Below are 26,744 nucleotides of genomic sequence, written 5' to 3'. Positions count from 1 at the left end.
ACAGTAGCCCAACAGAGAAAGGGTTCCAGGAGTAATAGAACAACATAGAAAGGGTTCCGGTGGCAATGCAGTAGACCCACAGAGAATGGGTTCCGGTGATAATACAGTTGACCCACAGAGATATGGTTCCGCTGTACTTCAGTAGACAAACAGAGAAACGGTTCCGGTGGTAATAGACAAACAGAAAAAGGGTTCCAGTGGTAATAAACCAACAGAGAAAGGGTTCCGCTGGTAATACAGTTGACCCACAGATATATGGTTCCGCTGTACTTCAGTAGACAAACAGAGAAAAGGTTCCGGTGGTATTAGACCAAAAGAGAAAAGGTTCCATTGGTAATACAGTAGACCAACAGAGAAGGCATTCCGGTGGAAATAGACCAACAGAAAGGGTGGTATTACTGCAGACAAACAGAGAATGGGTTCCTCTGATAGTACAGTGGACCAACAGAGAAAGGGTTCTAGTAGTAATACTGTAAACCAACAGAGAAAGGGTTCCGGTGGTAATAGACCAACAGAGAAAGGCTCCTGGTGTTAATCCAGTAGAGCAACAGAGAAGGGTTTCTGGTGGTAATAGACCAAAAGAATAAGGCTTCCGGTGTTACTACATGAGACCAACAGAGAAAGCGTTCCTGTGTTAATACAGTAGACCAACAGAGAAAGGTTTTCAGTGGTAATAGACCAGTAGAGAAAGGGTTCCGGTGGTAATACAGTAGGCCAATAGAGAAAGGGTTCTGGTGGTACTAGACCAACACAGAAACTGTTCCGGTGGCAAGACAGTAGACCAACAGATAAATGGTTCTGCTGGTAATACAGTAGACCAATAGAGAAAGAGTTCCAGTGGTAATAGACAAACATAGAAAGGTTTCCGGTTATAATACAGTAGACTAATATAGAAAGGGTTCCGGTGGTAATACAGTAGACCAATAGAGAAAGGGTTCTGGTGGTAATCGACAAACAGACAAAGGGTTCCGCTGGTAATACAGTAGACCAACAGAGAAAGGGTTCCGCTGGTAATTTACCAACAGATAAAAGTTATGGTTATAATACAGTAGACCAACAGAGAAAGGGTTCCGGTGGTAATAGAACAACAGAGAAAGGTTTCCGGTGGCAATGCAGTAGACCCACAGAGAATGGGTTCCAGTGATAATACAGTTGACCCACAGAGATATGGTTCCGCTGTACTTCAGTAGACAAACAGAGAAACGGTTCCGGTGGTAATAGACAAACAGAAAAAGGGTTCCAGTGGTAATAAACCAACAGAGAAAGGGTTCTGCTGGTAATACCGTTGGCCCACAGAGATATGGTTCCACTGTACTTCAGTAGACAAACAGAGAAAGGGTTCCGGTGGTATTAAGACCAAAAGAGAAAGGGTTCTGGTAGTACTAGACCAACAGAGAAAGGGTTCCGGTGGTAATAGACCAACAGAGAAAGAGTTCCGGTGTTATTACAGTAATCCAACAGAGAAAGGGTTCCGGTTGTAATAGACCAAAAGAGAAAGGGTTCCATTGGTAATACAGTATACCAACACAGAAAGGGTTCTGGTGTAAATAGACCAACAGATAAAGGGTTCCGGTAGTAATAAACTAGACCAACAGAGAAAGGGGTCTGATGGTAATACAGTAGACCAACAGAGAAAGGGTTCCGGTGGTAATACAGTAGACCAACAGAGAAAGGGTTCTGGTGTTAATAGACCAACAGATAAAGGGTTCCGGTGATAGTACAGTAGACCAACAGAGAAAGGCTTCTGGTTTATAACAGTAGACTAATATAGAAAGGGTTCCGGTGGTAATACAGTAGGCCAATAGAGAATGGGTTCTGGTGGTAATCGACCAACACAGAAAATGTTCCGGTGGCAAGACAGTAGACCAACAGATAAATGGTTCCGCTGGTAATACAGTAGACCAATAGAGAAAGAGTTCCAGTGGTAATAGACCAACAGAGAAAGGCTCCTGGTGTTAATCCAGTAGAGCAACAGAGAAGGGTTTCTGGTGGTAATAGACCAACAGAATAAGGCTTCCGGTGTTACTACATGAGACCAACAGAGAAAGCATTCCTGTGTTAATACAGTAGACCAACAGAGAAAGGTTTTCAGCGGTAATAGACCAGTAGAAAAAGGGTTCCTGTGGTAATACAGTAGACCAACAGAGAAAGGGTTCCGCTGGTAATACTGTTAACAAACAGAGAAAGGGTTTCCGGAGTTATTAGATCAACAGAGAAAGGTTCTGGTGGTAATAGACCAACAGAGAAAGGGTTCCACTGGTAATACAGTAGACCAAGAGAGAAATGGTTCCAGTGGTAATACAGCAGACCAACAGAGAAAAGGTTCCAGTGGTAATAGAACAATAGAGAAATGGTTCCGGTGGTAATACAGTAGACCAACAGTGAAATGGTTCCACTGGTAATACAGTAGACCAACAGGGAATGGGTTTTAGTGGCAATTTACCAACAGAGAATGGGTTGCCATGGTAATACAGTAGATGAGCAGAGAAAGGGTTCTGCTGGTAATACAGTAGCCCAACAGAGAAAGGGTTCCGGTAGTAATAGAACAACAGAGAAAGGGTTCCGGTGGCAATCTAGTAGACCCACAGAGAATGGGTTCCGGTGATAATACAGTTGACCCACAGAGATATGGTTCCGCTGTACTTCAGTAGACAAACAGAGAAACGGTTCCGGTGGTAATAGACAAACAGAAAAAGGGTTCCAGTGGTAATAAACCAACAGAGAAAGGGTTCCGCTGGTAATACAGTTGACCCACAGATATATGGTTCAGCTGTACTTCAGTAGACAAACAGAGAAAGGGTTCCGGTGGTATTAGACCAAAAGAGAAAAGGTTCCATTGGTAATACAGTAGACCAACAGAGAAGGCATTCCGGTGGAAATAGACCAACAGAAAGGGTGGTATTACTGCAGACAAACAGAGAATGGGTTCCTCTGATAGTACAGTGGACCAACAGAGAAAGGGTTCTAGTAGTAATACTGTAAACCAACAGAGAAAGGGTTCCGGTGGTAATAGACCAACAGAGAAAGGCTCCTGGTGTTAATCCAGTAGAGCAACAGAGAAGGGTTTCTGGTGGTAATAGACCAAAAGAATAAGGCTTCCGGTGTTACTACATGAGACCAACAGAGAAAGCGTTCCTGTGTTAATACAGTAGACCAACAGAGAAAGGTTTTCAGTGGTAATAGACCAGTAGAGAAAGGGTTCCGGTGGTAATACAGTAGGCCAATAGAGAAAGGGTTCTGGTGGTACTAGACCAACACAGAAACTGTTCCGGTGGCAAGACAGTAGACCAACAGATAAATGGTTCTGCTGGTAAGACAGTAGACCAATAGAGAAAGAGTTCCAGTGGTAATAGACCAACAGAGAAAGGGTTACGGTGGTGATACAGTAGCCCAACATAGAAAGGGTTCTGGTGGTAATGCAGTAGACATACAGAGAAAGGGTTCCCCTGGTTATACAGTAGACCAACAGAGAAAGGGTTCCGATGCTAATACAGTAGCCCAACCCTGAAAGGGTTCCGGTGGCAATACAGTAGACCAACAGATAAAGGGTTCCACTGGAAATACAGTAGACCAACAGAGAAGGCGTTCCGGTGGAAATAGACCAACAGAGAAAGGGTTCCGGTGGTATTACTGCAGACAATCAGAGAATGGGTTCCTCTGATAGTACAGTGGACCAACAGAGAAAGGGTTCCGGTGGTAATAGACCAACAGAGAAAGGCTCCTGGTGTTAATCCAGTAGAGCAACAGAGAAGGGTTTCTGGTGGTAATAGACCAACAGAATAAGGCTTCCGGTGTTACTACATGAGACCAACAGAGAAAGCGTTCCTGTGTTAATACAGTAGACCAACAGAGAAAGGTTTTCAGTGGTAATAGACCAGTAGAAAAAGGGTTCCTGTGGTAATACAGTAGACTAACAGATAAAGGGTTCCTGTGGTAATACAGTAGACCAACAGAGAAAGGGTTCCGCTGGTAATACTGTTAACAAACAGAGAAAGGGTTTCCGGAGTTATTAGATCAACAGAGAAAGGTTCTGGTGGTAATAGACCAACAGAGAAAGGGTTCCACTGGTAATACAGTAGACCAAGAGAGAAAGGGTTCCATTGGTAATACAGTAGACCAACAGAGAAGGCATTCCGGTGGAAATAGACCAACAGAAAGGGTTCCGGTGGTATTACTGCAGACAAACAGAGAATGGGTTCCTCTGATAGTACAGTGGACCAACAGAGAAAGGGTTCTAGTAGTAATACTGTAAACCAACAGAGAAAGGGTTCCGGTGGTAATAGACCAACAGAGAAAGTCTCCTGGTGTTAATCCAGTAGAGCAACAGAGAAGGGTTTCTGGTGGTAATAGACCAAAAGAATAAGGCTTCCGGTGTTACTACATGAGACCAACAGAGAAAGCATTCCTGTGTTAATACAGTAGACCAACAGAGAAAGGTTTTCAGTGGTAATAGACCAGTAGAGAAAGGGTTCCGGTGGTAATACAGTAGGCCAATAGAGAAAGGGTTCTGGTGGTACTAGACCAACACAGAAACTGTTCCAGTGGCGAGACAGTAGACCAACAGATAAATGGTTCCGCTGGTAATACAGTAGACCAATAGAGAAAGAGTTCCAGTGGTAATAGACAAACAGAAAAAGGGTTCCAGTGGTAATAAACCAACAGAGAAAGGGTTCCGCTGGTAATACAGTTGATCCACAGATATATGGTTCCGCTGTACTTCAGTAGACAAACAGAGAAAGGGTTCCGGTGGTATTAGACCAAAAGAGAAAGGGTTCCATTGGTAATACAGTAGACCAACAGAGAAGGCATTCCGGTGGAAATAGACCAACAGAAAGGGTGGTATTACTGCAGACAAACAGAGAATGGGTTCCTCTGATAGTACAGTGGACCAACAGAGAAAGGGTTCTAGTAGTAATACTGTAAACCAACAGAGAAAGGTTTCCGGTGGTAATAGACCAACAGAGAAAGGCTCCTGGTGTTAATCCAGTAGAGCAACAGAGAAGGGTTTCTGGTGGTAATAGACCAAAAGAATAAGGCTTCCGGTGTTACTACATGAGACCAACAGAGAAAGCGTTCCTGTGTTAATACAGTAGACCAACAGAGAAAGGTTTTCAGTGGTAATAGACCAGTAGAGAAAGGGTTCCGGTGGTAATACAGTAGGCCAATAGAGAAAGGGTTCTGGTGGTACTAGACCAACACAGAAACTGTTCCGGTGGCAAGACAGTAGACCAACAGATAAATGGTTCTGCTGGTAATACAGTAGACCAATAGAGAAAGAGTTCCAGTGGTAATAGACCAACAGAGAAAGGGTTACGGTGGTGATACAGTAGCCCAACATAGAAAGGGTTCTGGTGGTAATAGACCAACAGAGAAAGGCTCCTGGTGTTAATCCAGTAGAGCAACAGAGAAGGGTTTCTGGTGGTAATAGACCAACAGAGAAAGGCTCCTGGTGTTAATCCAGTAGAGCAACAGAGAAGGGTTTCTGGTGGTAATAGACCAACAGAATAAGGCTTCCGGTGTTACTACAGGAGACCAACAGAGAAAGCGTTCCTGTGTTAATACAGTAGACCAACAGAGAAAGGTTTTCAGTGGTAATAGACCAGTAGAAAAAGGGTTCCTGTGGTAATACAGTAGACCAATAGAGAAAGGGTTCCGCTGGTAATACTGTTAACAAACAGAGAAAGGGTTTCCGGAGTTATTAGATCAACAGAGAAAGGTTCTGGTGGTAATAGACCAACAGAGAAAGGGTTCCACTGGTAATACAGTAGACCAAGAGAGAAAGGGTTCCAGTGGTAATACAGCAGACCAACAGAGAAAAGGTTCCAGTGGTAATAGAACAATAGAGAAATGGTTCCGGTGGTAATACAGTAGGCCAACAGTGAATTGGTTCCACTGGTAATACAGTAGACCAACAGGGAATGGGTTTTAGTGGTAATTTACCAACAGAGAATGGGTTGCCGTGGTAATACAGTAGATGAGCAGAGAAAGGGTTCTGCTGGTAATACAGTATCCCAACAGAGAAAGGGTTCCGGTGGTAATACAGTAGACCAACAGAGAAAGATTTCCACTGACTATACAGGAGACCTACAGAGGATAGATTCCGGTGTTAATAGACCAACAGAGAAAGGGGTTTGATGGTAATACAGTAGACCAACAGAGAAGGGGTTTCAGCGGTAATAGACCAAAAATTAAGGGGTTCTGGTGGTAATACAGAAGACCAATAGAGAAAGGCTTCTGCTGTTAATACAGTAGCTCAACAGAGAAAGGGTTCCGGTGGTAATAGACCAACAGAGAAAGGATTTCAGTGGTAGTTTACCAACAGAGAAAGGGTTCCCGTGGTAATACAGTAGACCAACAGAGAAAGGGTTCTGCTGGTAATACAATTGCACAACAGACAAATGCTTCCGATGGCAATACAGTATTCAAACAGAGTATGGGTTCCGGTGATAATACAGTAGACCAACAGAGGAATGGTTCCGCTGGTAATAGACCAACAGAAAAAGGGTTCCAGTGGTAATAGACCAAACAGATAAATGGTTCTGGTGGTAATACAGTAGACCAACAGAGAAAGGATTCCGCTGGTAATACAGTAATCCATCAGAGAAAGTGTTCCGGTGGTATTAGACCAACAGAGAAAGGGTTCCGGTGGTATTACAGTAATCCACCAGAGAAAGGATTTCCGGTTGTAATAGACCAACAGAGAAAGGGTTCCAGTGGTAATACAGTAGACCAACAGAGAAGATGATCTGGTGGTTAAACAGTAGACCAACAGAGACATGGCTCCTCTGGTAATACAGTAGACCAATAGAGAAAGGGTTCCTTTGGGAATGCAGTAGACCAACAGAGAAAGGTTTCCGTGGTAATACAGTAGGCCAACAGAGAAAAGGTTCCGGTGGTAATACAGTAGATCACACGACAAAATCGATTGGCCTGCTCCAAGAAGCCATTCTTGTGATTATTGTGACTTAGCCATTGTCATTGTTTGTAAGCTTGTGTAGTCAAATTAATTTATGATCGTATGCTATCCATTTGTTGTTTGTATGCTGTTCTTTGTATGACATTTTAATATTTGATAATTAACCAATGATATTAGGCCACTCTTGGCCATTATTACAGACACCTGTGTCTTTTGACACTACATAAACGAGTCATCCCGCAATGTTAGTGATTATACCCTGATGAAGACAGCTTGGCTGTCGAAACGTTGGTAATTACATATTTGCATCTGAGCTCCTAGAGTGTGCGGCTCTCTTTTATTTTATATTCCGCTAGCCAGCACCTCAACTAAATAGGTGTGCGTTTCTTTTTCTTCAAGACCTATTCTTAGCATATCTATAAAGTACATCTTAATTATCCTCAACTTTCTTCCCCTCCACCCTCCCCCTCCCCTCCTCTTACCTGTAGCCCTGCAGGTAGTTCTGTCAGCAGGCAGAGACTGTCTGGTGGCGGGGGACTCGTGCTCCAGCGACGAGACCTGCAGCCCACGTCTGCGGACCCTGCGTCAGTGCGTAGCGGGCAATGGTAGCATGAAACTGGGCCCCGGGGCCCGGAGCCAGTGCGCCAACGCCGTGTCGGCACTGCTCTCCAGCCCCCTGCACGGTTGCCAGTGCAAGCGAGGCATGAAGAAGGAGAAGAACTGCCTCAGCATCTACTGGAGTCTCCATCAGTCTGTCATACACGGTGAGCAATTTAGCCAGGTGCTCGGTCATTTGTATTGGATGGGACAACGGCCAAGTCCATTTATGTAACACAGGTTACAGATTTAACTCTCTACACAGAACATAATGTGGCTTATGCAGCTTAGTCATGATGCCTGGCAAACAGTCAGCTATCAGTCACTACACCTGGTGTCACTGTGGAACAATTGATTGAAGATCCATGGAGAGGGGTATTCTGTATTAACCTGCACAAGAGTTAGTAAACTACTACAGGAAATTAATAATGTGTGAATTAGGCTTGGCCATTATCCAGAGTGTCATGCCTTCATACTGACCTTATACTATACCGGGATATTCAGTAATACCAGCCCTGCTTTCAAACCCCATTGATACTCTGTAATCCGAAGGTTAGCATTGCCAACAACTACATGTAAAATCCCATAGAGAATGCTAACTAAATGTTAATGAGCGCATTGCGAATATTCTGTACAGTTTCTGACCTAAACTATACAAGTAACTCAAACATGCTACCCACAGTTTGCTGCACGCACCAAATAAATATTAGCCAGCAAGGCTCTTGATCCAGGAGGGGATTCTCTGCTGTTGGAAGAAGCTAACCACTTAGCTAGATAGCTATCTAGCTACTAAATTAGCATGCCAAATGCACAACTGAAGAGCATTTAGCACATTTTAGACAGTTAACTTAATAGTTCTACGATATCCAGCTGGAAAACATTTAGTAGAGAATTCCATACCTTAATTATATCACCTGGTGCATGCTGCACAACAGTGAGTGACTCACAAGGCTCCGGTCCCCACGTGGATGGGGACTACCGTAAGCTTCATAATAATGACTGGTGAAATTAAGAAAACAATGTTCTTTCTCTCCTATTGCACAAGTTGACTGCAGGTATTTATTTAAAAAGTAGCTACAAATATTAAAATGTCCCCAAAATTGTTTAAATAAATAGTTTCAATGGTATTGAAAAACCATCCCATGGCTTATTCCAAATACCCCGGTATACTGTATATACGGTATACCATCCAATCCTAGCATGAATCCTGTTCATTAGCTCCAAATGGATAATGTGTCATTACCGTGTCATGCAATGTGTCATTCCATATACTCTCAGGACTCAACCTGGTAGAGAGTTACCCTTATGAAGCCATGGAGAGAGACTACGACTACGTTCGTCTGGCCTCCATCACGGCTGGTAAGTACAGTGACCTCGGTTCGTTTTGATATTACCTCAACCTTTTCACCATGAACCAAAGGATTAATGTTGAAAAGAACCCGTCTTGTATCGTTTAGGTCCCCTGGAAGGCAGCCTTAGGCATAGAATAGTCCACATTGTGTCCTGGAGGCATAGTTAAAAATGAAAGCATTTTCCAAGAGTCTGAACACAATTAGCAATATTACAAATAATATGTTTCAAAGACCCTCATTTACATCTGATTTATCATTTAATTTTGAGGAAGACAAGTACAGAAGAACAATGAACCAGACCAATAGAGGAACTAGATTAGAAATTATTCATACCCCTTCACTTTTCCACATTTTGTTGTGTTACAGTCTGAATTCAAATTAGATTACATAATGACAAAGTGAAAACATGTTTTTAGAATTGATTGCAAATGTATTGAGAATGAAATACTTAAATATTACATTTACATACGGCACCAGTCAAAAGTTTGAACACACCTATTCATTCCAGGTTTTTAAAATATTTTTACTATTTTCTACACTGCAGAATAATAGTGAAGACATCAAAACTATGGAACAACACATATGGAATAATGTAGTAACCAAAAAATTGTTAAACAAATCAAAATCAATTTTATATTTGAGATTCATCAAAGTATCCAACCTTTGCCTTGATGACAGCTTTGCACACTCTTAGCATTCTCTCGACTAGCTTAATGCGGTAGTCACCTGGAATGTATTTAAATTAAACAGGTGTGCCTTGTTAATACTTAATTTGTGGAATTTCTTTCCTTCTTAATGTGTTTGAGCCAATCAGTTGGGTTGTGACAAAGTACTGGTGGTATACAGAAGATAGCCCTATTTGGTAAAAGACCAAGTCCATATTATGTTTTGCTCGCCTGAGATAGAGTACCTAATGATAAGACCTCACTATCTACCTAGAGAGTTTTCATCTGTATTTTTTGTAGCTGTCTACATACCACCACAGACATCGGTCTGTGGCTGGAACTTAAACCACGCTCAATGAGCTGTATAAGGCCATAAGTGTCACCCTTGTTGAAATGAGTGGACCAAGGCACAGCGTGCGTAAAGTTCCACATTATATTCAATAGTGAATCTTACAACAAAAACAGCAAAGAATATAACAAACGTGCAGTATTGCAGGGTTCAATGCAACTATACAAAAACAAGATCCCACAATAAACAGGTGGGAAAAGGCTGCCTAAATATGATCCCCAACCATACCAGGCCAAAATAGAAATAGCAAAGTAAAGAATGCCCACCCTAGTCACACCCTGACCTAACCAAAATAGAGAACAAAAAGGCTCTCTAAGGTCAGGGCGTGACAGTACCCCCCTCTAGCCGCAAAACCTGACTCTATGGGGGAAGGTCCGGGTGGGCATCTAGCCTCGGTGGTGGCTCCGGTTCGGGACATAGACCCCGCGCCGCTCGCTGTTCCGTGGAACCGGACCGTGAATCGGCGCTGGAGGAACCGGACCGTGGATCGTCGCCGAAGACTCCGGACCGTGGTTCGTCGCCGGAGGCTCCGGACTGGGAACCTTTACAGGAGGCTCTGAACTGGGACCCCCACTGGAGTCTCTGGACTACAGACTGTCGCTGGAGGCTCTGGACCGCAGACCGTCGCTGGAGGCTCTAGACTGCCAACCGTCGCTGGAGGCTCTGGACTGCCGACCGCCGCTGGAGGCTCTGACCTGCAGACCGTCGCTGGAGGCTCTGGGCCATGGATCGTCTCTGGAGGCTTCGGGCCATGGATCATCACTGTAGGCTTCGGGCCATGGATCATCACTGGAGGCTCCGGGCCATGGATCATCACTGGAGGCTCCGGGCTATGGATAATCACTGGAGGCTTCGGGCCATGTATCATCACTGGAGGCTTCGGGCCATGGATCATCACTGGAGGCTTTGTGCCATGGATCATCACTGGAGGCTTCGTGCGTGGAGCTGGCACAGGACGTACCAGGCTGGAGACAAGCACTGGAGGCTGGGTGCATGGAGCTGGCACAGGATATACTGGACTGTGGAGGCGCACTGGAGGTCTGGATCGTAGAGCTGGCACAATGCGTCCTGGACAAATGACCACCCTCGCACAGCAATTGCGGGGAGCTAGCACAGGACGCACTGGGCTGTGAAGGCGCACTGGAGACACAGTACGTATGACCGGCACAGGATATACAGGGCCGTGGAGGCGCGCTGGAGGTCTGGAGCGTAGAGCTGGCACAATGCATCCTGGACAAAGGACCACCTTCGCATGGCAAATGCGGGGAGCTGGCACAGGACGCACTGGGCTGTGAAGGCGCACCGGAGATACAGCGCGTAGAGCCGGCTCAGGATATCCTGGACACTGGAGGCGTACTGAAGACCAGGTTGCCGGCACAACCAGTCCTGAACAGATACCCCACTTTAGCACAACAAGTGCGGGGGGTTGGCACAGAATGCACCAGGCTGTGGAGGCGGACTGTAGAACCGGAAAACATGGCACCTGAACGGTGACCAACTCCACACGGTGAGTACAGGGAGTTGATTCTGGTTCCCATCTTGGCTCCGCCAACCACCCCGTGTGCCCACCCAAATCCTCTTGGGCTTCCGTCGTGGTCGCGAACCCCAGTGTCGTTGTTGTTCCTCCCTCGCTGCTTCCGACTGCTCCCATGGCAGGCTTTCGTGTCTTGCCAAGACTTCCTCCCAAGTCCAGGATATTCTCTCCTCGACCTCCTCCAAAGAGCAGGATGCCACGTCCTCCCGGGCACGCTGCTTGGTCCAGTTGTGGTGGGATCTTCTGTCACGCTTGTTGAACTGAGTGGAACAAGGCACAGCGTGCGTAGAGTTCCACATTATATTTAATAGTGAAACTTACAACAAAAACAACAAAGAATTTAACAAATGTGCAGTATTGCAGTGCTCAAGGCAACTATACACAAACAAGATCCCACAACAAACAGGTGGGAAAAGGCTGCCTAAATATGATCCCCAATCTGCCTCTGATTGGGAACCATACCTGGCCAACATGGAAATAACAAAACTAGAATGCCCACCCTAGTCGCACCCTGACCTAACCAAAATAGAGAATATAAAGGCTCTCTAAGGTCAGGGCGTGACAATTAGCAAACAGGAAAACGCTTATCCAGAGGGGGAGCTCCTAGTGGCCGGGGACTTTAATGCAGGGAATCTTAAATCAGTTTTAACTGATTTCTATCAGCATGTTAAATGTGCAACCTGCGGAAAAAGTTCTAGACCACCTTTACTACACACACAGAGATGCGTACAAAGCTCTTTGCTTACAAGCAAAAATTAAAGCAGGAAGTACCAGTGACTCGGTCTATAAAAAAGTGGTCAGATGAAGTAGATGCTAAACTGCTTTGCTAGCACAGACCGGAATATGTTCCGGGATTCTTCCGATGGCATTGAGGAGTACACCACATCAGTCACTGGCTTTATCAATAAGTGCATCGAGGATGTTGTCCCCACTGTGTATGTACATACCCCAACCCGAAGCCATGGATTACAGGCAACATTCGCACTGAGCTAAAGGGTAGAGCTGCCTCTTTCAAGGAGCGGGACTCCTTGAAAGAGGCTGATAAGAAATCCCGCTATGCCCTCCAACAAACCATCAAACAGGCAAAGAGTCAATAGAGGACTAAGATCGAATCGTACTACACCGGCTTCGATGCTCGTCGGATGTGGCAGGGCTTGCAAACTATTACAGACTACAAAGGGGAGCACAGCCGAGAGCTGCCCAGTGACACGAACCTACCAGACGAGCTAAATAACTTCTATGCTCGCTTCGAGGCAAGTAATACTGAAACATGCAAGAGAGCATCAGCTGTTCCGGACCACTGTGCGATCACACTCTCCACAGCTGATGTGAATAAGACCTTCAAACAGGTCAGCATTCATAAGGTCGCAGAGCCAGACGAATTACCAGGATGTGTACTTCGAGCATGCACTGACCAACTGGCAAGTGTCTTCACTGACATTTTCAACCTCTCCCTATCTGAGCCTGTAATACCAACATGTTTCAAGCAGACTACCATAGTCCCTGTGCCCAAGAACACTAAGGTAACCTGCCTAAATGACTACCGGCCTGTAGCGCTCACGTCTGTAGCCATGAAATGCTTTGAAAGGCTGGTCATGGCTCACATCAACACCATTATCCCAGAAACCCTAGACCCACTCCAATTTGCATACCACACGAACAGATTCACAGATGATGCAATATCTATTGCACTCCACACTGCCCTTTCAGACCTGGACAAAAGGAACACCTATGTAAGAATGCTATTCATTGACTACAGATCGGAGTTCAACACCATAGTTCCCTTAAAGCTCATCACTAAGCTAAGGACCCTGGGACAAAACACCTCAGTCTGAAACTGGATCCTGGACTTACTGATGGGCTGCCCCCAGGTGGTGAGGGTAGGTAACAACACATCCGCCATGCTGATCCTCAACACGGGGGCCTCTCAGGTGTGCGAGCTCAGCCCCCTCCTGTACTCCCTGTTCACCCATGACTGCACGGCCAGGCATGACTCCAACACCATCATTAAGTTTGCTGATGACACAACAGTGGTAAGCCTGATCACCGACAACGATGAGACAGCCTATAGGGAGGAGGTCAGAGATCTAAGATAACAACCTCTCCCTCAACGTAATCAAGACAAAGAAGATGATTGTGGACTACAGGAAAAGGAGGACCGAGCATGCCCCCATTCTCATCGATGGGGCTGTAGTGGAGCAGGTTGAGAGCTTAAATTTCCTTGGTGTCCACATCACCAACAAACTAAAATGGTCCAAGCACACCAAGACAGTCGTGAAGAGGGCATGACAAAACCTGTCCCCCCTCAGATCCTCAAAAGGTTTTACAGCTGCACCATCAAGAGACTGACTGCTTGCATCATTGCCTGGTATTGCAACTGCTCGGCCTCCGACCACAAAGCACTACAGAGGGTTGTGCGTACGGCCCAGTACATCACTGGGGCCAAGCTTCCTGCAATCCAGGACATCTATACCAGGCGGTGTCAGAGGAAGGCCCTAAAAGTTGTCAAAGACTCCAGCCACCCTAGTCATAGACTGTTCTCTCTGCTACCGCACGGCAAGCGGTACCAGAGCACCAAGTCCAGGTCCAAGAAGCTCCTAAATAGCCCCCGCACATTGACATTGACTCTGTACCGGTACCCCCTGTATGTAGCTCTTCTATTGTTATTTACTGCTGCTCTTTAATTATTTGTTATTCTTATCTTTTACTTTTTTTGTTTTTGGTATTTTCTAAAAACTGAATTGTTGGTGAAGGGCTTGTAAGTAAACATTTCACTGTAAGGTTACCTGTTGTATTGGGCGCATGTGACAAATACAATTTGATTTGATTTGATGTCAAGAACAGCTCAAATAAGCAAAGACAAATGACAGTCCATCATTACTTTAAGACATGAAGGTCAGTCAATCCGGAAAATTTCAATAACTTTGAAAGTTTCTTCAAGTGCAGATGCAAACACCACCAAGCGCTATGATGAAACTGGCTGTCATGAGGGTTGCCACAGGAAAAGAAGACCCAGAGTTACCTCTGCTGCAGAGGATAAATTCATTAGAGTTACCAGCCTCAGATTGCAGCCCAAATAAATGCTTCACAGAGTTCAAAGTAACAGACACATCTCAACATCAACTGCGTGAATCAGGCCTTCATGGTCGCGTTGCTGCAAAGAAACCACTACTAAAGCACACCAATAATAAGAAGAGACTTGCTTGGGCTAAGAAACATGAACAATGGACATTAAACGGGTGTAAATCTGTCATTTGGTTTGATGAGTCCAAATTTGAGATTTTTGGTTCCAACTGCCATATCTTTGTGAGGCGCAGAGTAGGTGAATGGATGATCTCTGCATGTGTGGTTCCCACTGTGAAGCATGGAGGAGAAAGTGTGACACTGTCTATGATTTATTTAGAATTCAAGGCACACTTAACCAGCATGGATACCACAGTCTTCTGCAGCGATACTCCATCCTACCTGGTTTGCACTTAGTAGGACTATCATTTGTTTTTCAACAGGACAATGACCTAACACATCTCCAGGCTGTGTAAGGGCTATTTGACCAAGGAGAGTGATGGAGTGCTGCATCAGATGACCTGACCTCCCCAGTCACCTGACCTCAACCAAATTGAGATGGTTTGGGATGAGTTGGACCGCAGAGTGAAGGAAATGCAGCCAACATGTAACGTGTGCGCTGGGAGTCGGGAAGCAAGATCAGGGAGTGAATAATTAAATTAATTAATTAAACATAATACAAAACAAGAAACACGAACAACACACAGACAGGAAACTGAAAGAGAAACAATAACACCTGGGAAGGAACCAAAGGGAGTGACATATATAGGGAAGGTAATCAGGCATGCGCTGGTGTGCCCAATGATTGTGACAGGTGTGCGCCATAACAAGCAGCCTGTTAACCTAGAGGCCAGAGAGGGAGTATATGTGACACAAGTGCTCAGTATATGTGGGAACTCCTTCAAGACTGTTGGAAAAGCATCCCAGGTGAAGCTGGTTGACAGAATGCCAAGAGTGTGCAAAGCTGTCATCAAGGCAAAGAGTGGCTACTTAAAAGAATCTCAAATATAAAATAGATTTTGATTTGTTAAACACTTTTTTGGTTACTACATGATTCCATATGTGTTATTTAATAGTTTTGATGTCTTTACTATAATTCTGCAATGTAAAAAACAGTAAAAATAAAGAGAAACTCTTGAATGAGTAGGTGTGTCCAAACTTGACTGGTACTGTAAGTAAATGCACCTTTGGCAGTGATTACAGCTGTGAGGCTTTCTGGGTAGGTCTTTAAGCACTTTTCACATCTTGATTGTGTAACATTTGCCCTGTATTCTTTTCAAAATACTTCAAGCTCTGTCAACTTGGTTGTTGATCATTGCTAGACAACGATTTTCAGGACCTGCCGTAGATTTAAATCAAAACTGTAACTCGGCCACTCAAACATTCACTGTGTTCTTGGTAAGCAACTCCAGTGTAGATTTGCCCTTGTGTTTTCAGTTATTGTCCTGCTTAAATGTGAACTCATCTCCCAGTGTCTTGTGGAAAGCAGACTGAACCAGGTTTTCCACCACTCTGTGGTCCAACTCAAAATCTAGGATTTTGCCTGTGCTTAGCTCCAGTCCTTAACGATTACAACAATAGCCATAACATAATGCAGCTACCACTGCAGAGATGAGGTAGTCATTCTAAAATAGAGTTAAACACTATTATTTCACACAGAGTGAGTCCATGCAACTTATTATGTGACTTGCTAAGCACATTTTTACTCCTGAACTTATACAATAACAAAGGTGTCAAATACTTATTGACTCAAGACATTTCAGCTTTTAATTTTTAATTAATTTGTAAAAAATAAATAAAAACATGATTCCACTTTGACATTATAGGGTATTGTGTGTAGGCCAGTAACCCCCCAAAAAATCTAAATTTAATCCATTTTAAGTTCTTGCAGTAACAAAATGTGGAAAAAGTCCAATTTCGGAAGGCTGATAGGTGATATACCATTTGCCCAAAAAGTATTTTTATGTCTTTCTCTAGTTATTGTATGGTTCTCTGATCCTTCCTTCCCCTTCCGCCAACAGACTCCGAGGCTGGTATGGTGACGGTGAACCGCTGCCTGGATGCAGCCAAGGCATGTAATGTCGACGACCTGTGCCAGAAGCTCCGCACAGAGTACGTATCTGCCTGCATCAAGCCCTCGGCCAAGTCTGGCCTCTGCAACAAGGCCAAGTGCAGCAAGGCCTTACGCCGGTTCTTTGATCGCATCCCTCCAGACTACACGCATGAGCTACTCTTCTGCCCCTGCACGGACACTGCGTGCGCAGAGCGACGCAGGCAGACCATAGTTCCCGGCTGCTCCTTCGAGGGCTCGGAAAAACCCAGCTGCCTGACACAGATGCGTATTTGCAAGGCTGACTATGTGTGCAGGTGAGTGAGACGCTCCAATAACACAACATACTGACTTATATCCTTTGGGACATAGAGCACAATGAGCTGTTACTGTACCACTTCTTTCTGTTCTTGGTCAAGTTGTGCCTCAGCTCGCTCCCAGAGAGGTAGATCTCTGCCAGCTCATCTCTTCCAGTCTTGTACTCTCAGAGTGTAAGATGTTTAACAGTGGCTCCCAAACTTGTTATCACTTTTAAAGAAAAACTGTAACCCACCTACTCAACCAAACAAAGACATTCTTTAGTCCTGACCCAGACAGTACCAGCTGTGACCAACCAGTGGGGCCATGACCCATTATTTGGGAACCACCACTCTATCAACACACAAAACAGAACAAGCAAACCACTCAATCAACAAAATGGTTCAATAGTCTACCCCCAACCCCCCTGGAGAGTGTGCTGCAATAACACATCAAATATTTAACACAGATAAAACATAAGATGGATTAGAGTTATCGCTCATTGCAATCGTTGGTCATGAACATTATTTTCACCCCCCCTTTTACTGCTCTGGGGCTGAACTAATGATTCTGGCTTGTGGAATGAAACAAATAAAATAAACCAATGCCCCTCACTGCAGTTTGCCACATAGCCTTAAACATACGAGTGTTGTACCAAATCTATAGCACATGGAGATAGCGAAACCCTCTCTTCCTCCAGTGAAAACCATTCAATAAAACATGCTATCTTTATGGTATGCCATCATTGTAATTGGTGTCCGGCCCTTGCTCACTGCTAAACAGTGCTAGTTGTATTGGCTCTGTATAGGTCCCGCCTGGCTCAGTTCCAGTACGACTGCCAACCAGCCGAGTCGTCTGCCAACGGTTGCAAGCAGGGGAACTATGGAGCCTGTCTACTCGCCTACACAGGCCTGATAGGTGGGTACAGAGACGGAGAGAGCGAATGTGAAACGGATGGGAGAAAGCCGAACATGTGGAGGAGAGGGTAAATCGATGAATAAAGAACAGGAGAAAGAGAAAATTAAGTGTTTAACATACAGAATGTGAGTGGAGAAAATGTAACTAGCCTACAGTGTACTGAAATGGAGAAAGCAGTTAGATACAGGGGAAATGAGGAGTGAGGGAAGGATAGAAAAGGTAAACTAATGAATAAAGAACAGGAGAAAGAGTGAAAGGAAATTATTACTTTGGAGGGGAAGTGAAAGTTGCTATTTAAAGGAGCTACATGTAACAATTTAGCAATAATTCAGATTCCCTTGTGGTTTTCAAAATATATCTTAGAAATAGCATAAATAGCTTTTGCACTGCTTTCTGACCATAACCTAAATTACATCTGCTGCATGGGCGAAAGGTAATGTTATGTTGTTTATGTTTGCAACCTTACGAACGAGAACCAATCATGAAACAGGAAGATGCTGATGCATGTACCTACACGGAAACTATTTTCTATTTGCAGGTGGAAATGCTAGGTGTACCTTCTTTAATACTGTAGGCCGATAATGAATGAGTTTGAGTAGGATTTGAGTAGATCTTATTTGCGGAGGTTTAAAGCAGTACAGATATAGGATCTTCATTTGAACCGTATTGTCGTAGAAAAACAATCCTGCAGCAACAGGATTTCAAAGTTTAGTCCATAACGTTGCTTGATCAGTGATTAGGCTATTAGCTGTGTTTTATGCACTCGCTCAAAGAACGTCCGCTTCTTTTTCATGCTCTTCAAAAGAGCACAAAGCGACCTAATGCATTTCAAGAGCTTCCTATGGTGCCCTTCAGCACAAACAAACACTTGGCATTTTCATTCCTGGCCTGTATTTATTAAGCACTTGAAAACTTTCCACTCCATTTCAGAACTTGGGAGAGAAATGGCACAACAAACACTTCTAAACGTTTTCAAAGGAAGCACAAATTGAAGCGTATTTGACTTCATAAAAACAAGCAACAGATAACTGGCAAGAATTACCCTCAACACACTTGCATTTCGGCTAATTTCTTGAACAGTATTCCACCTTACATTGTGCGAGTGAACTGTGAATTGCAAATACTGTTCATAAATGTTTTAGTTTCTATAACATTGTAAAAACAGTCTTGTAACAATCGGTCTTTGGAGGGAATAAATATTTGATACTGAATACTGGATACTGAACTGAGCACACATTGTTTCTACAGGCAGCTCGATAACTCCCAACTATGTGGATAACTCCACGTCTAGCGTGGCCCCATGGTGCTCCTGCTCTGCCAGTGGGAACCAGAGAGAAGAGTGCTCCGACTTCCTGGAATACTTCACCGACAACGTCTGTCTCAGTGAGTGGCTCCCAATGGCTCCTAATCCATCAAGTCATCACTGAAAGCAGTCTCCAGTGACTTAGGCTGGAGGTTCCATAGGGCTCTGGTCAAAAGCAGTGCACTATATAGGGAGTAGGGTTTAATATGGGATGCAGCCTTAGTGTGGGGTTGTGTTCTCTAGGCATGAAATGAAGGAAAACAGCCCAAGGTACTATCTGAACTTTTGGAAATATTTTGAAACAGTTTGCTATGGTGTTCCCTAATGAACATGTTTGCAAGGTTTAGACTGGGGAAGAACAAGAGCAACATCATCTTGTATCTCAAAAAAGCGCTATTTCTATAAAGTATTGTTCCTTATGTTCTAATGGTACATGATATGGGGCGGTTTCGTGGAAGGTAGTGATCACTTACAGTTGAATAGCCATCGTGATTGTTAGCGTTGTGTGTGTGACATCTGTAGCAGGTTTTAGGGGATAAAGCAGAACTCAATGAGTTCTGGAGATTTTGCCTGTCGGTGTTTTGTCATGTTTCATGTGCAGTAGCCTATACTCTTAGAAAAAAGCGTTCCAAATGGTTCTTCGGCTGTCCCCATAGGAGAACCCTTTTTTGGTCCCAGGTAGAACTATTTGGGGTTCCATGTAGAACCTTCTGGGGAAAGGGTTCTACATGGAACCAAAAGTGTTAGGTTCTAGATAGCACCTATTTTTTCTAACTATGTACTGGTAAATGTATTTACTATACTTGATTTAGATTTTTGCTTAGATTTATTTTCTCTCTGATGAATGATTCATCCAACACTATGGTTTTCTATTACAATAATTGGTCTGCGCAACAATGCCTTTGGAATTATTCAACTTGTTTTTTTCTTGATGATGGAAATAAGGGATGATGTTACTCCTTGTTGAACCTAGCCTATTTTCATTGATGAATGCCTGCTATATCCTTGGTAATTCCACCTGGGTGTTCACAGTGCCTTCCCTGAGTGAAAAGGAAATAGGTTATCCCTGTGATTCTGAAGTAATCACTTATTTATGAATTCACCCTCTCCGTCTTAACGACTTGTGCATTTTTTCCTGTTTTAACAGTTGATGTAAATATTGGCACAGTAATAATTGCGTTATTACATGTAATAAGTGTAATATCACCTCACATGATGGGAGACAAGCTAGTTCCACCATGGTTTACAGAAAGGGAAACAAGGATGAAAGACAATATGGTGCTTGTGCGATATGTTTATGATCCCTTGTAGAAGATGAAGAGTGCTTTCAACCACATGAACCAGACCTTCACTTTCAGCTTTGTTTCAGGAGCATCATGCGTCAGCACCGTGACTCAGTACATACATTTCCCTGGGATTTTTTCTCTCTCACCCTAATGGTCTTCCATCTCTATTCCAATTTTGCTTATGCCCTTTCTATGTAGTGAATACTTAATTGTCCTTATTATTGACTTTGCTACAGTGTTTTTCATCTGACCTGTTTAAACAGACGGGCTATCTTCCTCCCGGAGAGCGCAAGGTAAATCTGGTTTCCACCTGATAGTATGGGCACAAAGTCAAAATTAGCTTTTTGGTCTTCATTTAAGGTTAGAGAGAGACATAAGGTTTGAAGCATGGATAAGGTTATGGTTAAGGTTAGGTTTAGGCAGGCTTTATGACTTTGTGGCTGTGGTAAATGGTGATGACCAGTAACTCTAAAGCCATCAGATAGCCTCTCCTCTCCTCTCCTCTCCTCTCCTCTCCTCTCCTCTCCTCTCCTCTCCTCTCCTCTCCTCTCCTCTCCTCGCTTTGCCTCTCCTCTCCTTTCCTCGCTTTGCCTCTCCTCTCTTCTCCTCGTGACCTCTCCTCTCCTCAGTGGCCTCTCCTCTCCTCGGTGGCCTCTTCTCTCCATGACAAAAAAAGACACAGAGCGAGGTTCCAGTTTTGTTTGGCCAGTGCCACTCGTCTGTGAGTTAATGAGAGGATGTGGAGAGGCAGGTGCAGTTGGGGAAACCTGAAGAGAATACTGAGTATTCGCCTTTTCTTCTCCACCGAGCAAATCCAAACTTGCCAGAGCCAAGCCGCTCAGGCAGAATGCAGAATGGGTCCTGACTGTGCAGTAACTGAATGTGGGCGTGATTGGAAATTGATGAAGACGTGTCAGGTCCATTTCGGGAGCCTTGAGTCAAATTGTCTCTTTTCAAACTGTGGCTGTTGTCATCTTGTTAAACAGGGAATGCCCTCCTGGCATTTGGGAGCGGGACAGATATGGCGCCCACTCCCAGCCTATCGGGACTGCTCAGCCCTGCCGCAGGCAGAGAGAACCATGCCACCACCCCTCTGCCTGCTACCGTGGAGACCACACGGAATGTTCCGGACCCAATTATACCAACACAGGTGTGGTGATTGTTTCATCAGGGTCAGAGCTAGAATGGGATAAAATAGATACTTGTTCAGTTGTTTGTATAGTGTAAAGATTTGCCAAGAGTTGAAACCTTTGCCAGTTAAGTTCGGGGAGGTTACAGTTGCATATTTACAGTACTCCCACCCGATCACCTTTGACCTTTGAAATTTGAATCAGAATGATGGAGCATATCTTAGATTTGGCACTCGACAGTGAATAATACCTCCCTAGTTTTGTTCTGTTCTGTTTCAGGCTAACCATGTGGGCTTCAATGTTTTTTGGTCAACATTGATTTCTCTTTCTCACCCTTAGGCCAGCGGAAATGACCGACTGTGGGGAGATTCTACCCTCCCATTGGATGGGCTCCCAAACTCTGCCCCCGCACTTGGCCTTCTGCCTCCAACGGCCTTTACCAGCCTTGTGCTCCTACCTCTGCTCTTATATGGACATTAAAGGAGGAAGCACTGCCAAGGACCACCCATAGAGCAGATGGGATGATTTGTTGACAAATTCTAGAGAAATTTGACTCTTTGGCCAATAGGCTTCTCCTCCTCCGAAACATGTACAGCATAGTCGTTTTTATATTTTTGTGTCTTAGTGGTTCAACTGCATCTGCGAGCCCTTTAAGTGTACAGAGAGGGACTGAGACAGATTGAAACCAATCTGTACACTTGTACATTGTTATCGCTTCAAGTCAAGATAAAAGTACTTTTTATGTGGACTAACCTACCATCCAGCTATCCAAGCACATCCATTGTTTTCAAGAGTGAATTTAAAAAGCACCATTGGAAACTACACAGTTATCCTTTAAGATCTATATATATAAATGGAAAGCTCTTACCTAAAATGTTGTCAATGAACTGCGAACTTTGTCTTTATTTGGTACTCAACTGCACAAACTGATTGGAAAAGACCCTTGAGGATATAAGTGCTTTAATACCGTTCGCTTTGACTTGACTGAAGGAGGAACATTATTTCTAATCAATACTGGAATGGTAGAGATGGACAATGGAGCTACGGCTTATTCAGCCATTCTGGACAAATACCCTGACTCAGATCATTCCGAGTGTTCATTGTTCTCACTAATGATTAGCTAAGTGTTCATTATAAAACACTTTCTTCTCCTTTGTTGAAATGAAGTTATGAGCAAACAGATTCTCTTTGTGTACAGTACCATTGTTCTGCGTTTGTGTGGAAGCACTGCCCTCTGTTCCTCATTGTGTAAATGGACATTGTTTAAAGGGTGTTGGAATCGGTGTGCCATATAGGAAGAAAGACTTGTGTCTCAACATTTCGGGCTAAATTTGACCCTTTTCACACTACTGAGCCTAGCCAAGAGAAGCCGAGCTGTACTGTGCTGGCCTCTTAACGCAGCCACCATAGTTGCTGAAACCATGCTGGAATGCACAATGTGAAAAGAAAATGCCAGAGCCAAAAGCAGAGTACAGTTTGGGTCAGCACAATAGTGTGAAATGCGGTATATATTACCTGTTCATAATAAAAGATGGTCATGAATGATGTTATCGGGAGGACGGAAATGTTCCAATGTCATAGGAATCATTTGAATTGCTGCCAATAAAAGCTGTCAGAAAATCCAATGCTTCTCTCTTTCCGAATATACAGTAAATGTCCTGTTCAGTGATTGGACAATAAACATCCTTATCAGTTCTTCAAAAAAGCAATTAGATTATGACAATTCAAGCAGATTTCTATCCCATAGAGCTTTTGCTGAGTACAGTAATATGTCTATTTGTTTATGTTTGTTCGAATATTAATTGGACCATAGGGGTATGGGTTGGACGCAATTAACGGCTTGATTAATTAAAGTTGAAAAGTTGAGGTCTTATCAGGCACCGTATACGCAAAGAACACTAATGACAACTCTAAGTATTCTGCACATTTCAATAATGGAAGAGAAGGATGCCTTGGAGAGCGCCATGATTAGAAAATAAACAGAGAAGTAGCTGTGAGGTAGAATCAGTCAGGTGAATCCAAGCTGTTTCACTCTCAAAAACAACCGTCTGGTGGCCAGCTCTTCTATGAAAAATTATTTGTAAACCAGGGAGTGGGTTGGCAGTGTGTATTACTACTGTAAGCAAAGGGCTCTATACAGAAATTCAGCTTTACAGTGTGATTGAAATTTAAAGGCAATCCCTCTCATTGCTAATGGAGCAGTGCGCACGCTCCGGCACTCCACATTCTTTAAACCGCTCCGCTCTCACATGAAAAAAAACTGCTGCTCCCGAATTCGCTCCATTAATTAAAATCACAATTCAACCAACACCCATCTATTTTTGTGACTACCTGGAACTACCATTTGGTTTTGAAGTTCTGAAACAAAACCACATGATTTGAATGAAAAGTATTTTAATGAACATGAAAAGGTCTCATAAGAAGGACTCATAATTTCATGTCATATTAAACAGCATATTAACACACTAAATAGGTCAGGAACCAGATAGGGAGCCTATTATTTCAATTATTTCAAGGCTATAGCCTACAAAGAAATACATTGTGAAGCATTTGCGAGTGCGACACTAGGCTGGTAATGTAAAGGAAGTTTGTTCTGAAGTGTCTATTCTATATGTGAGAGATATAAGAAAGATCAGGAAACATATACTGTGTATATTTTATTTACATGTATTTAACCCCTTATTTCTGTCACTAAACAGTCTCCATGTATACTTCCATAATTTTGACTGGTACCTGGGGACCGTTAGACGTGTGTAGAGCAAAACAACCAACACATACTAACTATTTAGTTTGTGAGAGTCTCACCTTTACACAGAGGGGACATATTAGTGTGTAGCCCAAACTGTTCGGATGCTAGAGACGGAAGTTGGCAGATCACCTGTACTAACTTCAAATGAGTCGTAGAGCAAAATGGAGAACACCATTGTGTTTGTGAGAGTCTCATCTTTCCGTAGACGGGTTATAATAGTTTTGAAGGCCAAACCGTTCGGACGCTATAGATGATTTTGTGTGAAGACCGATTTTTGGGATGTCTCATGGTCTGAATCACATTTCTGCGGCAATTGTCACATCTGCTCCTGCCACACCCCCTAGTGACATCCGTTGTCTGCAGCCATTCCCCTAGTTCTCCCTCTCTGTGTGTGATTGTGGGGTTGGAGACAGGTGTGCTGGAGTCAGAGCAGTTCCCCACCAGCTCCAACCCGTTCCATAATCAAGACCTCTACAAATACTCAGTCCTGCCACTTCCACTCTGCCAGATCGTAATCTCCGTTCAGTCAGTCATGCTTCTAGGTGTTTGTTATTATTTAAGATCCTGTATCCTGCTGTGCCCGGTTTCCTTGCCTGACACTGTTTCTCCTCTTACTACAGTCTTGCTGCTCTGACTCTGGTTCCTGTCTCCTGTTCCACATCTCACCATCCTGCTACCCTGTTCTGGATTCAGCTCACCATCACTCCCTTGGATTCCCCTCCAGACCTGTTTACCCTGTCCCAACACAGCGCACTCCAACCTCAGCCTCCACATCTGGTTTCCTACAACTCATCTGAGCTTCCCTGGATCTGAACTCCATATCTCCCTGTTACAATAAATATATTGGTTCATTCATCCCTGTTTTCTGGTCTGAGTCTGCTCTTGGGTTCCCCTGTGCTGCCACCTAACAGATGTGATACAAAAGTGGATTTGGTGGATTGAGATGCAGCCAATGCAAAAAAAAACAGATATCTCTAGTTTAAATTGACAGATTTTCATGTTTTATTTTCATGTTTTATTGTTTCATGTATTATTATATTAATTATATTTCCACGGGGGGCGCGGATATCAACTCAACCATAGGGAGTTCAACATTTCATTGCATTAAATCATTATAGTCAATAAATTGTGCAAATTGGCTGTGACTTGGAATTAAATACAAATTATTAGGCTCAGTCTACAGTGACTTTGAATGAATTTGTAGAAACAAGAGTTTGGCCAGAGTCTGTGGCTTGAAGCTCATGCGATGGTGTCTAGAGAGAAGGCCAGCAGCTGAGAATATCCTCTCTATGCTTGCAGAGCCACTGGGGATGCTAAACACCTACAGGTGTAACCCTATCAAAATGGAAAGCTCCTTGAAAGTGGGAATAAAGATCGGCTCGTCAATACCTAGTCAGTTGAACAACTGAATGCATTCAACTGAAATGTGTCTTCCACATTTAACCCAACCCCTCTGAATCAGCTGCCTTAATTGTCACCCACGTCATCGGCGCCCGGGGAACAGTGTGCCTTGCTCAGGGATGTCAAGCCTATTGGGCCAAAGTCAATTTTGGCCTATTGTATAGATAATAGAACAAAAATTAACAAACATTTTAAGAGATCTGAGTTTTTATTTATAAATACAATTATGAATTTAGTTAGCTACCAACCTCGTTCCTTTCTGTTAACATGTGCATGTAATAAGTACACCATCATGCTATTTCGCGAACTCCGTGACAGTAGCTGAAGCAAGGGGCTATAGCGGCACACAAGTACACTACAAATGCCTGCTGGGTCGGGCATGCCCTGAGCTCGTGAAGTGAGCGCTACTGGAGCGAAATTGGAGCTGGCGAGAAGGCCGACACGCTCCAGTCAAATTGGGCTTTTTCACAAGCGTAGCAGGCTGTGAATTCTGCAAACAACATTTCCAGGATGGGCTATTAGCAGGACAATAGACTCTTCAACCTTTACAAAAGGATAATCTAATAGCTTGGCTATTGTAGGAGTGAAAAACAATCCCCCCCAACTTGCAATGTATTAAGTACTCTAAAGTTTTCCATTTCTAACTCATGCAACCGCAAATGTCGGATCAAGCATATACTGTATTGTATTTATGCTTTCATTAATAGAATAATGATAAAAATACTCTTTCAAAATGCAGATGTTTATTTCAACTATCAGCAGGATAATATGGAATACATATCACTGAATGACAGAGCCTGGGGACTGGTCTTAATAAATCAATCAGATTTTTATTTGGAAATGTTAGGATTATTTTGCTCTTCCTTTGCAGTCACTTAGTAGTTTAGGCCTACTCCCAACCGGTCCCGCTGTACAGCGCCATATTTTCTTAACTGAAACCCTTAATTAAATCGCTTTTCCTGTGATTGTAAAATGAATCATCTGATGCATTGGTCCAGAGCCAGGTGGTATTGGCAAAGAGTCACTCGTCATCGGCTGAGAGTCAGGTGGCATTGGTGGAGAATGACGCGTTGAAGAAGCCGAGGAACGAGATGTCGTCTAAATCGGAAATTACCTTACTCTTCTATCGCTCAA

At 43.7% G+C, this 26,744-nt stretch overlaps 1 protein-coding gene across 2 annotated transcripts in view; it reads left to right on the top strand.

The window, feature by feature from the left end:
- Positions 1 to 25,310, top strand: part of LOC110489002 (GDNF family receptor alpha-4) — a 112,286-nt gene extending 86,976 nt beyond the window's left edge. The window contains exons 2-8 of one of the 2 annotated variants that reach the window (XM_021561533.2): positions 7,405 to 7,680; positions 8,792 to 8,872; positions 16,498 to 16,843; positions 17,632 to 17,741; positions 18,990 to 19,124; positions 21,317 to 21,480; positions 21,800 to 22,556. In XM_021561533.2, coding sequence (XP_021417208.1) covers positions 7,405 to 7,680; positions 8,792 to 8,872; positions 16,498 to 16,843; positions 17,632 to 17,741; positions 18,990 to 19,124; positions 21,317 to 21,480; positions 21,800 to 21,940 — 1,253 coding nt within the window. In that variant the 3' untranslated portion in view covers positions 21,941 to 22,556. Of the gene's footprint in view, positions 1 to 7,404; positions 7,681 to 8,791; positions 8,873 to 16,497; positions 16,844 to 17,631; positions 17,742 to 18,989; positions 19,125 to 21,316; positions 21,481 to 21,799; positions 22,557 to 24,829 lie in introns of those variants that run through there. The other variant, XM_021561534.2, reaches the window with a different exon arrangement.
- Positions 25,311 to 26,744: the final 1,434 nt, after the last annotated feature.

Source organism: Oncorhynchus mykiss, chromosome 14 (assembly GCF_013265735.2).
Source record: "Oncorhynchus mykiss isolate Arlee chromosome 14, USDA_OmykA_1.1, whole genome shotgun sequence".
Classification (NCBI taxonomy): domain Eukaryota; kingdom Metazoa; phylum Chordata; class Actinopteri; order Salmoniformes; family Salmonidae; genus Oncorhynchus; species Oncorhynchus mykiss.
Note: the sequence above shows the minus strand (reverse complement) of the source record. Positions and strands in the feature narration are given on the sequence as shown.